The sequence below is a fragment of the Antechinus flavipes genome, chromosome 2, assembly GCF_016432865.1.
Source record: "Antechinus flavipes isolate AdamAnt ecotype Samford, QLD, Australia chromosome 2, AdamAnt_v2, whole genome shotgun sequence".
Lineage (NCBI taxonomy): Eukaryota > Metazoa > Chordata > Mammalia > Dasyuromorphia > Dasyuridae > Antechinus > Antechinus flavipes.
In genome coordinates, this window is record NC_067399.1 from 538,419,936 (window position 1) to 538,434,564 (window position 14,629).

The following is a 14,629-nucleotide window of genomic DNA, read 5'->3' on the forward strand; positions in this document are numbered from 1 at the left end:
ATGTAAAGTACAAGATAGTAAATTCATAAGTAATTTAAAGACAGTAATTATAATAAAAATTGCTAAAATCATGCATTAATTTAATAGGAGAGACAAATGTCAGAGAGCATGCAGTCACTAACTTATCTAAAGATTGTATCTCACATATTTGAAAAATTGTTTGCTTGAGACAATTTTCAGATGAAGAGATTAAAACCATTTCTAGTCACATGAAAAAATGCTCTAAATCATTATTGATCAGAAAAATGCAAAAAGACAATTATTATTAAGACAATTCTGAGGTATCACTGCACACCTCTCAGATTGGCTAAGATGACAGAAAAAGATAATGATGAATATTGGAGGGAATGTGGGAAAACTGAAACACTAATACATTGTTGGTGGAGTTGTGAACTGATCCAACCATTCTGGAAAACAATATGGAATTATGCTCAAAAAGTTATCAAACTGTGCATACCCTTTGATCCAGCAGTGTTTCTACTCATATTCCAAAGAGATCTTAAAGAGGGGAAAGGGACCTGTATGTGCAAGAATGTTTGTGGCAGCCCTGTTTGTAGTGGCCAGAAACTGGAAACTGAGTGGATGCCCATCAGTTGGAGAATGGCTGAATAAATTGTGGTATATGAATGTTATGGAATATTATTGTTCTGTAAGAAACGACCAGCAGGATGATTTTAGAGACCTGGAGAGACTTACATGAGCTGATGCTAAGTGAAGTGAGTAGAATCAAGAGAACATTGTACACGGCAACAAGAAGATTATATAACGATCAACTGCGTTGGACATGGCTTTTTTCAATGAGGTGATTCAGGCCAATTCCAATGGTCATGTGATGAAGAGAATCATCCAAACTCTAGAGAGAAATCTGTGGGTTCTGAGTGTGGATCACAACATAATTTCACTTTTGTTATTATTTGTTTGCATTTTGTTTTCTTTCTCATTTTTTTCCTTTTTGATTAGATTTTTTTTGTGCAGCATGATAATTGTAGAAAAAAGTACAAGAGATTTACAAACACTCTGTTTAGTGAATAATGTTAACTGATCATTAGTACCAGCTACGTGTTAGGGGAGGAAGGAATAAAGATTTACCTTCTGAAGCAGACCTAGAACCATCCTCAGGCAAAATTTCTGTCATTTTTCTTTTGTAGTCTTACATTTCTCTTTCTGAATCTTCCATCAATATGCTAGTGTACCTCTCATACTACAACATATAATTCAGGTACTAATACCTTCTCACATGCCTGAATCTGGTAAGATTTTATACATTCCTAATAAAAATTAATATTTCCTAAGTATTACAGGTTTATTTCAGGAGGAAATCAGTCTAATTGAATTAAATCATGATAAGATATATGATATATGACTTTCTAAGAAGGGATAGAATTTCAGGCAATATAAAAAAAAAATTCAGAAATTCCAGAAGTATAAAAGAAGACATCTTATCAAAGAGTCTTCACCCCAGTTCAGCTCTCAGACGCTAGCCCCATTTTCGTAACTTTTGTTACTTTTGCCTAACACGGTATCAAAATGCCCCAAGTTTTTTTCATTAATAGCTCCCATGACAATAAGTATTGTGATAATTCACCAAAATATCTAAATAGTACATTTATTTCATAATGCATATATTCTTATAAGTGCAGACACAATCTGATCAACTTAAATTTACCTCTTAAATGTATCCAAACTTTTTTTAAAAACTAGTTTTCTGTTAGTACTTAGGTAAAGGCACTCGGCACTATTCTGCCTCAGTTTTCTTAATGATCAAATATTTGTCCTGTTTAGCTTACAATGTTGTTAGACACATAAAGAGAGATGATCGATGTTAGAATACCTTGAAAAGTTAAAGAACAATGAAATCTCAAGGTACAATAAAAGGATAAAGACACAGAACTGTAATAATTATAATATAATTATAGTCCCTCTTTAAGCTTGGGAAGGAAGAGTATCAAAACAGCTTATATAGGTTTTAAAGAGAACAGGTCAAACTTTCATTTATCCTACTTAATCCCTTGCCACAGAGGGTAAAGCAGTGAAATGCTCTAATCTAAGAACCTTCTAGAAAAAAAACTGAGGGGCAATTAAATATCCACCTTCAAAATGTATTCCATGTAACTTATTTACTAACAAAGTTCTATTATATATCATTTAGTTAATATGACAAGTGGAAAAATACATTTTCTTCTTAAAATTTTGAATCAAAATTTAATTATGGTTTAATCAGGGCTTTATGTTTATTGACTAAGTTTATTGTTACACTTTGCTGCTACAATAAGCAGACAAAATAGAATCAGTACGTCTGAAAACCTTACACAATATATATTTTCCAAATACACTAAGCTTGTTAAAATGCCATATTGATTGTGCCCTAAAGCAAATTCTAATTTTGTCTGAACATTTTTCATTTCATTATTTGATTTTGCAACACAAAAAACTATCAACTCTGCTTTTGGCAATAAAGTCACATGATCTTTAAAATTTTTTCAAAATATAAAAAGACTAATAAAGCTTGAGGAAAGAAGAGACAGTATAGTGCAAAGTTTTAAAAAAGGCCTCACTAAAAATTAATGTTAAGTATACTCATGTACCTAGAACAGTTAGGTGGTGAAGTACATAGAGCATTGGGCTTACAGCCAGGAAGATCTGAGTTGAAATCTGGCTTCAGACACTTCCTAATTGTATAACCCTGGGCAAGTCACTAAGCTTTGTTTATTTCAGTTTCCTCATCTGTCAAATGAGCTGGGGAAGGAAATTGGAAACCACTCTAGTGTCTTTGCCAAGAAAACCTCAAATAGGATCATGAAGAGTCAGACATGACTGAAATGACCGAACAACACTTGTGCATGCTATGCATGTTTTAGATCAATACAGAAAACTCTTCCAATTTTAGTATACTTGCAACTTAGATTCAGAAGTAGAATGTATATATTCTTCCCATCTCTCCAAACCAGACTTTAAACATTCCATATGGTAGCAATTTCACAAAAATGTGGTTCCTTTCAGACCCAAGTGATCAATGATAAAGTTAAAAGAAAACAATATTGTGGTAGGAAAGTATATACAGTAAATGCCTTTTGGACTTTCTGGCGAATTATTTTTCAAAAAAGCAATTTAAGTAAATACTCTAGATGCCATAGGATATAAATATTTTTCTCTGCTATGTGCCAAACAAAAGCCTACAACTTCCCTACACATCAACTACTGTAAGAGAACTAAGAAAAATTAGAAAGTTTATTATATATCTAGAAATGTGTCACATACAATAGTATAACCATATAAATAATCTGTGAATTCAATGACTAAATTTTAAGTTTTTATACATATAAATAGATCCAAAGAATAACCCAAACAAAAAACTAGGCTGGATTTACTTCAGAAAGAAGAAAAAAATTTTTAAAAAGAAAATCACAGAATTTTAGAGTTAAAAGGAACCTTAGAGGTTATCTAAGCTAATTTCCAATTAGATGAAGAATTGTTTTTACAGATAATTATCTATCTAAATTTTTCTTAAACACCTCTAACTAAATGGAAGCTCATTATATTCCAGTAGAGACTATTCTACAAGACATTCTATTTACTACATGCCTACTATATGCAAGACATGATGAAAGTTTTTCTGGGCCACATGTCTTTTGAAATTCTACAAACTGATTTGAATCCAGGCTTCTAGAATAAATAACAACAAAAAATTTCTAACACTCTTTTACACAACTGCTCTTTAATTATTTTTAGGCAACTGACATGAATTCCCTGGTCTTTAATTCAATTCTTTAAAACTGTTTTTCATACCTCAACTGCATTCTCTGGTATGACTTTGGTTCTCTGTAACACTTTAATCTACTTATATTTTGCTTCATTTAACTTTTATTCAGGTTCATGAGTCATCTACCCTGTTGGAACATGAGCTCTTGAGTGTGGGGAATACATCTTTAACATCTCTTTACCCCATACCAGTATACATTACAAATTCTTGGGCCAATAAATATCAATGGGAGAAAAAAGAAGAAAGGATACTATTTCCTAAGCCCTCATCAATATGGTTGTCCTCCTCTACATGTATTTAAAATTTGTCAATAGGCATCTTAACTTGACAATATACCGTAACTGTGGTCTATTCAGTGCTGAAAACGACAGAGCTATTAATTCCTATGATCAGGACACTGTGACACTATATGTTTACTCATTTACCTGCATCGTGTTAAGGTTTTTTTTTTTTTTTTGGGGGGGGGGTTGGCTCTGTTTTGCTATATCACCTTGTTGGCTCATATTAAACCTATAAGTAATTTTAAATCTTCTAAAATTTTTTCTAACAAAACAATATAATTGAGACCAAGGCTCCTTCTGTTTGTATTTGTCAGAGTTTGCTTAACTTTACCCATTCATACTACTTTTTTTTAGTTTATTAATAAAATAATTTTAATTTATTAATAAAAAAGATTTTAACTACAAGACTAGTACAAAACTTTGCCCTTTAAACATTTTCTTTCTTAAAAAGAAATGTAGGTGGTAAAACAAAGATTCAGCAAGTTCTCACTGGAAAGATTACTATAAGGTATTGATTTTTTTTTTTTTTGCCAGACTCAATTGACTGAAAAGTTGTTTGTATAGCAATATTAACCAAACCAATATGCTGGAACAATTTTGTTACCCACAGTAATCAAGTGAATTTCTGAAATATAATTATAATGTCATAAAACTAAAGCCAACATACCTCTTCTCTACGCAATAAAGCTATAGAGGCTATAAAACAAAAGGAAAGGGGAAGACTATATAAATGAGATTTTTAAAAATGAAATTTAGTGTCTTTCAAAAACACCACTATTCCCTTTCTCCCCCTTCCCTTAAGCCAAGGTTAGCATGAAGAGTGATCAATACTTCAATCTCAATAAACTATTTCAATAATAGTTAATTCAGGTGGAAACAGAGTCTGAAAATTTCTGTTCAGTGACCTGTGACATCCTGTCATGTTTGCTGAATGCCAATAATACATCATTGCCATAATGGATATGACTAAGTGTAAAGTTGTAGCAAAGTGGTGGGGCTGGTAGAGAGGGAGCAAAAGAGAAAAAGATGCATCCAATCACATGAACTCAGGTTCATTTCTTAGATTCTAATCAATACTACATACATTGTCTCCTGAAATGAACCTCTAATTGTGAACACTGAGAGAAGGGCAAAAGTGAAACACACCTAATTAATTTTATTTGACAAATACTTATTGATTTTTCTTAAAACATAAATATCTGCCCACCATATGGTACTTTAGTACAATCCAGTCATATAGAAAAATTCAATTTTGGATTTAGATATTTTATTTGCTAGTTTAAAACATGATCTTCAGCACAGGAAAAGACTGTTCATTTGATCAGAAGGTTAAAGTTAAAATAAACCAAATAGTTATCCTAAATCAAAGGTTAGTATTTATTAAAACAGCACTTAAAATATCATACCTAATTTCCAAAGCACATTTTAGGCAAAAAAGGAGTAGGATATAGAACAATGATGCCCTAAATCTTTAAAGAACCTGGGAAAGAGTGAGATCTTGGATGATTTCAGATCAAGTATGTTGTTTTGATTTGGCATCCTTAAATATGCTGGGAATAGGGAATATAAGATCTTTCTTGGTATTATGAAATGTTCAATATATGTCACATAAAATAAAACAGAATAAGGCATGGAATAGATGGAATTCTATTATCTGAAAATCATAATTTAATGATGCCTTTCCACCATCTAAGGCTATTTATTATCACGAGCTCTAAGTTTGAAGGAAGAGGTAGTTGAAGAATATTAAGTTTTGTTTAAGACATTCCTTTTATTGATGCAAATAAGAATCCTTGTAATTTCAAAAGAAGGTGTGCAAAATTTGTTTAGGTAGAAAAACATAGCACCCTGTATGACACCCACTGATGAGCTCTTCTTAACTCAGCAAGGCCAGTCCTTGAAAAACGGACATATCTTATTAGACTGTCTAGCTCTGGATATTTAGAGGTATTTTTTTTTTCCTACTTAATTCAATTCAACAATACTTAGTCCGGACCTAAGTTGTTCAGGGTATTATGCTAGATACTGGGAATATAAGGACAAAATGAAGTCTGTGACTACAAGGAACTTATACTCTACTAGGCATCATTAAATTAATGCCTAATTAATCAAATAACCCAACATATGAGACCTTCAATTTATCCTATTATCTTCTTTAAATAAATGGTAACAATTTACTTCCACTTCAGACATTATCAAAGAACAGAGAGAAACAAAATATTGAGTCAACTGACCTTTTATCATTCAACATTTTAAAATATTTGAGTTAATAATAGCACACCATGGGGCAACTAGGTGGCACAGTGGATAGAGCACTAGCCCTGAAGTCAGGAGGACCTGAATTCAAATCTGGTCTCAGACACTTCCTAGCTGTGTGACCCTGGATAAGTCACTTAACCCCAACTGCCTCAGCAAATAATAATAATAATAGCACTAGCAAATTCAGACAAATAAGGACAAGTGGGGGAAATGGTTTCTCTTGATTAGTCTGACTCTAATGAATGGATTAATTTCTTGCCTTTCCTTATAGATAAATGCAATGCTAAAAAGTTTTTTTAATACTATAATATTCTATGGATGACAGCTGTTGCTAAACTACTTCCTTGCAAGACCTACATAATTGAATAGAATTGTCCATTCTTTTAGCCAAATGGTCTACATCAAGATATGACTTTACCAAAACCTTCTAGGTCTATTATCATATGATCTGACTAGAAAAATTTAATTTCTTCTTCATGTAAATACCTGTTTACAAAATCCTGTCTCTGTACAATGGTACAGATGAGGAATCAGGCCCAGAAAAACAAGGTAATTTGTCTAAGATCACACAGCTAGCAAATGGCAAGACCAGAGTTTGATCCTTAGTCCTCTGACTTACAACTTGCATCCTCTGTCTTTAAAACTATATTCCAGAGAAGCTGCTGACTTGCATCAGCAGGGAGAGTTCCCACACTGGGAGTTGCCCATATCAATGAAATACAGGTCTGGATCCCTTCCATATATATATATATTGGAAGAATGTACAAATGAAATGACTAAAAAAATAAGATTTGTGAGCTATATTTATATTATAAACTATAGTGTTATAGAAATGACAAGGTATCTAAAAAAGAAAACTTCTATTTTATGTTTCAATTTCTCTTTTTCTAAAATTTTCTTTTTAGGAACAGTGAATATGCTTGAACTATTTATGATATTTTCTCTATAATCTTCCCAAACCAAAACAATAACTCTAAGAAAAAGCCTTAATTCTTCAAAAGATGTCTACTTTACTATTATACAACAAACATGAAAAGCAACAGCTTTCTTTTCTTGTCTATTTTATTGCAAAGATTGCTTTCTCTATGCTTTCTTTTGCTAGGCAGGACTATCTCCAATTTTTGAAAGATAGAAATGTTATTAACTGTAAATAATATGCTTTGTAGCCCCACAGGATACCTTGCTCCTAAAAACTCATAACCTATGCCCAATATACATGCTCAAAATATCTCCTCCTCTTTCTCCTTCTCCTGTAAGTGGGAAAGTACTGATTAGAGTTTTAAATTATTACTCTGCATACCAGTTATTACTTATCACAAGAAAAAAATTAAAGGCCATTAAGAAGTTTTGTTATTAAGGCATGGCTTAAAAAAAATATTTTTTGATCTCACTTATTTAGTGAACCCTATAATATAATCAAGTTTGTCTAAGAAGCCCCATTTTTTTAGTTCACACCATTAAAATAAACACAGTATGGAAGAAAGTCAAACAAAACAACAAATGTTTGTTTTTCTGATACCATCCTATAGTAGATCCCCAGTTTCTGTCAAACAACACCACATCTATACCGAGCCATAAACCTGAATACTTACTCTTGACAATAACAACCAAACCTGACCAAGAATCTGAAGGGGTGCAAGTGAGAATAAAGGTCAAACATAATGGAAAAATAAGCCAGACAAGATAATAAATAATAAGAATTTCACTGTGTCTTTCTCAAGGACTATAAAGGCAAAAAAGCAAATGAAATTATTACTTTCTTTATGTTTTAGAATAACTTCACTATGAAATTTTGAAATATTAAGACAATGAAAATGATCACTCAATATGGATAAGCAAGCATTTATAAAGCTATATTAAATTATAATTATCTTTAGTATGCTATCTGAATGACAACAGGTCCTATTTGACAGGAAGGTCAGTAATCCAAGAGGTAAAGCCAGAAGATAAAAAGTTGAATTAGCATCAGCTGATAGGTAGCTGCCAGATGGCTGGCAACTCCACAAAACAGAAAGATACATAGCACAAATACAAGCATATCCATTCATTCACTCACACACATACAACTTTATACATTTATCTTATACAGTTTTAGGGAAGAAGGCCCAAGGGACCTCTCAGGTGATGTTGCACAGCTAAATTCCTTATTTCAGGGGTTGAGCGAGAAAGGATATTAAGTGATTTGGGGGGTGACAATGGAGGGGAGACCTTAACTGTGGAATAATCTTGGTGTCACCCAAGATCTGGTCTGATGAGTGTTGCCCCACAGTTAATCAGACCATCTAGGTAGAGTAGGAGGTCTCTAGTTAATCTCATCAGAATGTCTAGGTCAGACTGGAGGACAGAGATAGTGTCAGAACTCCTATTGAGATGGAGTCAGACTAAGAGTTGTCTTTAATTATATAACCCTGCAGGCTACATTTCTTTTACGTCTAAGGCTACTGTCTCTGGAGAGATATTTTCCCCAAACTCACATCAGCATACAGATTTTGTACATTTTCTCCACAGAACTAAGATTCTAAATGTATGTGCATGTTTGTTACCTTTAATGCATAAAATTTTGAAAAACTGAGACTTCTCTTTGTCTCTATTCTAGAAAATAGTTATTCACAACATAACCTTTAATAAGCATATTTTGAGGGTTACATATTACCATTTTTGGTGAAATAAAACATAAAATAGGGAGAAGCACAATGTGAAATTTAATAAAGAAAGAATGCCACATTTCTAGTATATTTGAAAATAACAAAAGAATCACTAAGTTCATTCAGGATTCAGAAGACTTGACAGAAATATTCCCTATCATTTCATTAGTGATCAACTTTCTTACCTTGGCTACTTTTTTTTCTCTATTCTTCAAATACTCTATTATTGTCTAGGCTCCAAAGAAGAATCAAGAAGAACAAGACAGAAGTACTCAAACATCCTCAAGCTTATCCTTAAAGAATTCCCTCTCCCTCAGCTCTTTGGTTCTGGCTATCAGCTTGAGGGCCCAAGGAAGGAGGACTATTGAGAATGATTATTGCTTTGTGCAGGGGACTCATATCCCACCCTCTTTTCTACCTCATCCAAGTTCTTAGCAAATGGACAATAATACTACAGTTATTGTTGTCTGATGCTAGATTTGAACTTAGAAAGTTGAGTCTTCCTGACTTCAGGTCCAAAACTCCATCCACTGTGTCATATAACTGCCCTAATACTACAGTGAATGATAGGAAATGGTTCCTAGAAAAGCTCTGTCCATGGTCATCAATGGTATAAGAGGGAACAATTCAAGTTAAACATAAAGATAAAGGAGGGGAGATAGAAATGAAGAAAAATTACTTATAGAAAAATAGAGGACAGGCAGGGAGAAACAGAATTGTCTTTGACCTCTTTAAAAACAGCAAGCATTTTTGTTCTATTATTTTAAAACATAAAAATTTAATTAAAAATTGCCACCACCACCCCAAATCACTTAATTACTTAGTTGTAAATATTTTGTTTCTCACAAAAGATCAATATTTTCTTCTTTAAGATATCATAACAGGAGTACTATGCTATTAGAACAGGTGTTGTACAAAACTAAAGTCAGACAGCATAGGTGAAATCCAGATCTGTGACTCTCCAGATAGCTCAAAGGACTGGACCTGAGGCTAATGACTTGATTATCTTCCAAGAAACATTTCGTTTGATTTGGTCAAGATGAGGACATCCCCTCTTGGAATCTAAGAACATACCCCTTTTGCAGTTATAATGCAATTTTCATCTGTATTCATGCTGTTAGTCAGAACTTAAGGATCTAAGGACATTATTAACCAATTAGAAAATAAATGGGTTATTTTACAACTTTGGAAATATATGTTACTATCAAAGTTAAAATGTCTAAGGTATAAACAAGATCATAATAGGATGCAGGATTACTGTATATATGGTAAATAGCTCTCTAGAGGAAAGCTTTATTACTCCCTCAGGGCTTTCTTACAGAGTATGGATTTCTTAATTCCTACTGGAATATTTTTCATACACCACTGAAGACTATTAAGTACCAGATATTACATTATGTAGTTTAAACTTTTTACTACTGTATAAGAAAGACTTCCCTGTCGAGAAAGCTACTCCTTTGCTGTTACAATTTTTAAAATATTAAAATGAACACTCCTTCAGGGTATGAGCAAAGCAACCAAAATTTGGAAGAACTTTATAACTTAACATATTCATCAATGTGTAGAAAATCTCTCAGGGGAGTCAAGTGAAGAGAGAAGGAAATATAACAGGAAGAAGGTTTTTTAATAACTTTCAGAGTGTTGACACAGGGCAAAGCAATGGTATTTATAAGCTTTTGCTTCCATTGGGCATTGATGTAAACATTGGACTAGCATATAGGGTGCTAGCAAGTTTAAAAGGAATAATGGTATTAAAAAAGGAGTGAAGGAAAAATGCATTAAATTTCAGGCCAGTTAAAGGTGTATTTGCTAAAGGTGGCCTATTAACTGTTCACCCAGGAGAGACTCCATCTCAGAAATATTTAAAAGGCAATATAAATGCACCAATCCACCATTTCTGAGAAAATAGATGCCTTGCAGAATTCTGGAATCAAATATGAAAATAAAAGCTGATGGTCATTTTAACATCTTTATTACAGACATCCCGAATCACCTTTTGGTTAAACTGGATCCAGAAAGTTTAAACAAAATGGACTACTCACTTGTAGACTGTGCCTCCATTGCCATGACCGAGGGTGTCTCGATACCGTATGTCTTGTTCATTCATCTCCACAAGAAAGAAAGAAAAACAAAAGGGGTGTCATGCTGTGGATGGAAATGTCAAGGAAAAGCCACTCCGGGCCATAAACAACAAGCAGTCTGGGTCATTTCAAGTTCAGCTGCAAGAACGAGAAGATCAATACAACATTTGCTGTCCAATTTATAAAAGACGATACCAAGGGACAAAGTGATGGAAAGTTTAATGACAATTTGTTTGCCTGGGTCATTTCATTAAAGTTTGATAAAAGGTGTCAAAATGGAATGATATAACATAGCTCAAAAGGGTCAGATCAGAGATAGTGATAGGAAAAGGATCCCCAGTACTGCAAAGAACCAAAGCCAAATAGCAATTAATACAGCCAAAGCCAGAATGAAAAAAGAATACATACAAACCACAGATAATATTAGCATCTTATAAATGATCTGTAAAGCAATCCATGTGAAGAATTTAATAAATTAATACACAACAAACTAACTGGATAACCTACAGTGATTTTCCAAATGCAAGGTATAGCTGCACTTTGCAAGTGGTGAATCAGTATTAATATTCAGCAATAATATAGTGGCACAAAGCCAGGTAGAAGACATCCTACGCTGATGGAAAATGTCCAAGTAATGCATTTTAAAATGCACATGCTGTCATATATAACAGTGCAAAAAGGGGGGAAATGGCATAGAAATCTAACACCAACAAACCAAAGCTATTTTTGTTGATGCAATACACTATGATAATATTCATTTGACTTTTCAACTCTTGTGGTTCTATGCAATCTTTTCTAATACAAATATTAATCAAATTTTTATCATAAGTAGAAGGCACTTCATTTTAGTGCTCACTAAATAATAATTGAGAGTTTTAAAGTAGTTTTAAATAAGTTATTACTGTTCACATATTTAAGATCACTCAGGTTCTATTTGATGCTATCAGTAATTTTCTACAAACTTGGTCCAGTCATTTAAAAATTCACTGCCAACTTTATTCACTAAAACAAATTCAATAAAAGTCTTGTTTCCACACAGCTAAAGCCAGGGAAAAGCCATCGTAAGCCCTGAAAAAAAAAAATCAATTTCCTGGGAATTGTATGCCTTGCATGGGCAGAAAATGGATGGAGTTTTTAATTCAATATCACCTGGAAAAAAATAGTTTGCTTTCAGACCATTATAGTAATGCTTTAAATATTTTTCTCTATTCTAAACTTCAACCAAATGAATAAACCAGAGCTTCATTTATCAAGGGAAATATTTTCCTTCTATACATTTCAGAGGTTGAGGCTTCTGAGAGCTGTGATAATTAAAAGTACAGTGCAGGTTACAGAAACAGCTTCCTTCCCAAGCCATTCTACAAACAATCCTAAAAAACATATTGACAGATTAATGTGTAGAGGCCAGTTCAACACCCAAATTAATTGTAGTACAAACTGATTGATGCTATTTACAATCAGTTAATTGCTGCAGTTAGTTCAGTGGAGAAAAAAGACAAAGCAGAGAAATTGGCTAGTATTTTTTCCTATTGTGGGATTTTCTGTGGTTTATAAACTTTATATTATTGATGAATATATGGAAAAATATATCTTGAGATATGTGTTGGGAAATAATATCAATTTAAATTTCATCTGTTACCATTAGCTGGATAGAAAGCAAATCTGAGTTTTAGAGTACTTTAAAAATTTTTACTATTATCTTTCAAGTATAGCACATTTTAAAAGTAAAGTAATTTGAAATAAAACATTAACTTCTTAGCAAAGGTTCTGCTGGATCTTTTTAATGAAAATACAAAAAGCTGTAATTAATAGTATCTATTGGCAAGTCAACAAAATCCTATAAGCCTTGTAAAAGATTTCTGAAATAGGTTAAATATGTCTCCAACAATGTAGTTCGTGCTATTAATTTTTTGCTGAGCAAACCTATATATAGGCTGACAATTTTTAGAAAAGGTAAATTTCAATCTAGTTCATGTTAAAATATTCATAAATTCTGAGTTAAAAGTTTTCAAATAGGATAAATGGGTCACAATCCAAGGTTTTTTGGGATTCTCTGGGGATAGGAAAATATAGCCAACATTAGTCTTCTCCATCTCTTTACTCTCAGTTTAGCAATTTCATGATGAGTGATCCAACTTTTTCCCACTTCCAATACACACCCTGGGTAGCATAACATTTCTGTAAATCAAAGTATCTCCCTCAGGAAAAAATCAGTAATCTTTGGCTTAGAGGATCAAGACAAATCAAGAAAAAAGTGAATAAATGTTAACAAAAATCCAGCATATAGCTTTAATGCTGATGGAAGCATGAGAAGAAAAAAGGAGCACTACTCTTTCACCTTTTGTCTTGTCCCAATTTCTGGCTCTAAAACCCAAGCTACAAAAATAAGAAGTGATATACTCAATACTCCTAATCTGGAGTTCAAAACATCCAGGATAAAAAGGCTCTGAAGTCAGAGAATCTGAGTCTAAAGAATATCACAGTTAGATTTAAGAAGACACTGGAAAACATCCTGACGATTTCCTATTTATAATCAAAATATTTCAAGTTTACATAATAGTAAGAAAACCAGACATGATCCAATGCCATGTAATTTCTTTAAAAGTTTAACTCAAATAGAAGCCAGGGCAGGAAAATGTGTTTTTCTGCTAAAGGTGCATAAAGAAATCTATTGAGTGCTGTCCCATAAGTAAAAAGTAATTTTTTAAAGACTAAGAAATATTCAAATTTATCTGCTTTTTCACCTAAGAAATAAAATTCTGCACCAAAGAACAATAATGTATTTTAGTTCTGTGTTAATATGAATAGTTAATGAGGAATAGCAGATACTGACTGGGGAGAGAGGAAAAAAAGAAAGGAAAAGAAGAGAGAAGAGGAAATGCAGAAATACACACAGATAACTATGAACTGGTAAGACCAGATAAGTCCTAGAGGTGGTAGAAAGAATTTTCAGTGACGAGTCAAAGAAAAAAAAAAGCTGGAAAAAAGTGACCAGTAGAATAGGAATAATATATTATAGTATTTAAAGAAGAGTGATATTTAGATAGGAAAAAAGTTAATAGAGAGAGTAACATATGTAAGATAACAAAATGTAGGGCAAAATGTTACAAAAGATTTTTCTAGTTGTCTTAAAAGGAAGTAAGTTCACAGTGAAAGCAGAAGGTACCAATATATTATGGTATGAACTTTAGGCTTCCAAGTTGGATAAGAATAGTTCCATTCAAGTTTTTTCTCAATCAATATGAAGTTTTATATATAGATGACAAAACTAACTTATGACAGATTTTCTATGTGGACAGTTTTTATAAAGTTAATGAATGTCTCAAAACAACTCAAAGTTATAAGATGAAGTTTAGTTATATATCTGTGATTTTATATTTAATGTACCAGCAATAACAATGTCCTTATCAACTTGGACTTATTGTCTAAATAATGGGGAGAAGACAGGCATGGAAGAAAAGATTCAAGAACTTTCTTGGTAAAACTACAAACTGCAATCTGACCTTTCTTAGATACTTGTAATCAGCTGCAAAGCCAGAAACGATAATATGGAAGAGATGATACTGTAGACTGGGAGGAAGCAAATACATGCTTTCATGTATT

The 14,629-nt window shown here is 32.7% G+C and overlaps 1 protein-coding gene across 7 annotated transcripts in view; it reads right to left on the minus strand.

Moving 5' to 3' along the window:
* Window positions 1–14,629, minus strand: part of MAP2K5 (mitogen-activated protein kinase kinase 5) — a 317,449-nt gene that overhangs the window by 228,540 nt on the left and 74,280 nt on the right. For all 7 annotated transcript variants that reach the window (XM_051980795.1, XM_051980794.1, XM_051980793.1 and 4 more), the window contains exon 8: window positions 10,988–11,052. In XM_051980795.1, coding sequence (XP_051836755.1) covers window positions 10,988–11,052 — 65 coding nt within the window. The remainder of the gene's footprint in view (window positions 1–10,987; window positions 11,053–14,629) is intronic.